Raw genomic sequence first — 3,036 nt, 5'->3', positions numbered from 1 at the left:
TAGGGTACAATAGGTACCAAGGTTAACATACTATTTTAATACTAACTTTTAATATGTACAGTATTTATATAAAATGTTGATGAATTTTACCAGAGGAAGTTTGCATTATATAACTGCTATGGTTTTTATACCCCTCCACACAATTTTTTAACCCTAGGATGCCAAACCTGGAACGAATTAACATGATATCCCGAGGGTGTACTGTATTTTGAAACATGTCTGCAGTCACACAGTCAATATGCTGAACACCAATAATAGTGCTAAAAACTTTAAGTTTATCTAAACAAAGTAGCTTGCCAATTTATACATTTCCAGAAAAGTGAAATAAATGAAAGCCTAATGAAAAGGTTTCAATGGAAAATACTTTTTGATGCACAGCCAGACTTGTATACAATATAGATGATTGTGACAAACTCTTCAAACACTTTAGCCAAGGGTATTCACAATTTCTACTACCTTCCAACTTTTATTCTTTGTATGATATTCCTGAGCATGTCTAAATTATTTAGAGTTACCGAAAAAGGGACCAGTTTATTGTGGGACGAGCAATAGAAGATCGTCAGTCTGAGTCATTCTGGAAAATGGCACTATATGAGAATATTCAAATCATTGTTATTCTGGACTCCCAGGTAATGGTTGACACTACCACTAGCTTATTTTCTCATTTATCATTTATAGTACATATTTATAGAGATTACTAAGTTGCTGGTGCTTATAACTAAAAAAGTTAGTAAATGTATTACAGTTAAACTAGGCTTGAATATAAAGAAACTATGTGATCAACTAGCAAATGGCCTCGAAGTTGCCTTTTGCTGCCTCAACAGATATTTATTTTTATAAATGTTTGATTATTGTTTAACTGAATACAACCCTTATGTAATTTATCATATGATTAAGTATTTTATTTGTGCAAACAATTTTCTGCAGCAGATGAGCGGATTCCTTCCTCATTCTGATGAAACCTCTGCCTCCTTTGGCAAAATACTTGTTGACAGAGTGAATTCAAAGTGCAATCAGATGATAGAAATAATCAATATAACAGTGAATGTGAGTCTCTTTGTCGGTACTTCTAATACTTTTTTCATGGATAAATAATTATAGAAATAAATTCATCTTTGAATGAAATTTTTATACGACCATAACAATACACAGCTGGGTTATCTCTCACATTTACAAAACTCTGGCTAGCAATAGTATTTTAACATGAAAAATAATCATCCACTGGGGGCTAATATATTCCAAAACAATTCAAGTCATGTCAATGTAATCTTTGATGTATAAAGTATAAGGTTGTCTAAACAGTAAAAACTTAGGCAGCATCATCTAGAGTAACCAATAAGTTGAATTAAAATTACAGAGTCAACCAGTTGTTCTCATGAAGATCAACGTTTGGGCTGATGGAGAAGCGAAGGGTCAACCGTACTACAGTTCTTTGCTATACTACCTAAGTGCTGTTGAGAGACAAGTTCAATATGACACAGAAGGCAAGATATGCGTGATGGACTCGTAAGTAATAACTGACTGACAAAATAAAACTGATATGATTTAAGCAACCATCGTTTACAAAACTAAATAAAAACCTTGACAATGTTCTTAGCTTATATCAGTCTTAAATTTACATAAAGTGAACAATTGTGAAAACGGCACATTTCAGAATGATGATTCAGCTGCCTATCTGTATTGTTTCTAAAATCACAATAGATATATTGTATCAAACTATCATTGTCACCGCTTCAGCCAGATCAATGGTTTCTCTAATTGTAGAGAGAGTGAGAGAAAAGTAGGCATTTTTGTAGCAGCCTACAACGCCATGGAAAAGGGAAACACTGAACAATTGGTAGATGTTTATGGTTCAGTTCTGGCTGTACGAAGCAGAAACCCTAACTCTGTGTTTACCCTGGTAGGTGGCTGATCAGTCGTAGATGCCTTCATAGTGTTGATTGAACATTTATTGGTAATCTTTCAAAACCTGCAACCTTGTGGAAAGCTACACAGCATTGTTAGATTTATCTGCTTCGAGAAGATTTGTGTTTGCATATTGGGTTATTACAAAAATAAGGCGTCTGTTTGAGTAGTGCGATCTAGTTCATTGTGAAGTAATGGCATTTCTAACAGTTATTCTTAGAGCCAATGTAAAATGTTTAATTTTTTCAATTGAGTTTCTCAACAATCATTTAGCCAATTATATATACTCTGAAAATTTACTGTATAGCTATCTTTTAGTAATCCTTATAGTACACTCACTGTTATCTGAGTCGTAGCATCTAGTATGGGTACCTTAAGGGCGGAGCTCTAACATTATCGCAATCATCATGTTTTTCTCTCAGATTTTTACAACATTCTGCCAAAAATGTCCAAACAGATGTGTATGATGTATGCAAGTGTGAACCTCTGTTTTTACAGGAGGACTACTTGTACCTCTACAACCTGGTACTATTCTCTCTGAGCACATAGCTGGACACATCAAAATTTACTTCAAAGAGTTTTTACATCACCAGTGTCTATATCTGCATGAGTTCTGATGGTGCAAGTTATCAATTAATTTAAACAGACAATGAGCACTTACGAAGACTACACCTGCTTAAACGATACTATAATAATAACTAAAATAATGCAGTAACTAAAGCATTATTTTGTTTATGACAATCTATCTTTTTCCATACACATTTGTATTGAAAATTTCATCATTTATTCTCATAGATTTAACTTTTATGAATAAGGGATACCACAATTTGGTTTCAAAAGATGTGAACATTCAGTCTGTTTTTATCAAATGTCAAGGTATACATTTACTCTGTACATCATGCTTTATCTAAATTCACTTTATGGCTAATAAACTAAAGATTAATTTCTAAAGTGTCTGTGCAATTTAATTTCTAAAGTGTCTGTGTACATGTATGTTAATTTTTAAGGTGTTTATTACATAGGGCAGTATTGAACAAATTTCGGAAAGCAGAGATGGCTTTAAGATCAGAATTAGACTATGTACGGCCGCAGCACGTTAAACCTTGCTCTGGCGACCTTCTGATTAAAAAT

General features: G+C 33.3%; 1 protein-coding gene across 1 annotated transcript; it reads left to right on the top strand.

Annotated features, from left to right (window-relative positions):
* Window positions 1-1,006: 1,006 nt before the first annotated feature.
* Window positions 1,007-2,718, top strand: LOC137385659 (receptor-type tyrosine-protein phosphatase epsilon-like). The gene is made up of 4 exons (XM_068072175.1): window positions 1,007-1,047; window positions 1,358-1,506; window positions 1,765-1,900; window positions 2,404-2,718. Exons 1-4 carry the CDS (start codon window positions 1,018-1,020, stop codon window positions 2,452-2,454), a joined length of 366 nt encoding a protein of 121 aa, XP_067928276.1. The 5' UTR covers window positions 1,007-1,017; the 3' UTR covers window positions 2,455-2,718.
* Window positions 2,719-3,036: the final 318 nt, after the last annotated feature.

The sequence above is a fragment of the Watersipora subatra genome, chromosome 1 (genome assembly GCF_963576615.1).
Source record: "Watersipora subatra chromosome 1, tzWatSuba1.1, whole genome shotgun sequence".
Lineage (NCBI taxonomy): Eukaryota > Metazoa > Bryozoa > Gymnolaemata > Cheilostomatida > Watersiporidae > Watersipora > Watersipora subatra.
Note: the sequence above shows the minus strand (reverse complement) of the source record. Positions and strands in the feature narration are given on the sequence as shown.

Bases quoted from the DNA above. Each gene is read 5' to 3' on its own strand.
- LOC137385659 (XM_068072175.1), top strand. From the start codon at position 1,018: ATGATAGAAATAATCAATATAACAGTGAAT. The intron at 1,507-1,764 runs GTAAGTAATAAC...CTCTAATTGTAG, and splicing joins AAGATATGCGTGATGGACTC to AGAGAGTGAGAGAAAAGTAG. The intron at 1,901-2,403 runs GTAGGTGGCTGA...CTGTTTTTACAG, and splicing joins CTAACTCTGTGTTTACCCTG to GAGGACTACTTGTACCTCTA.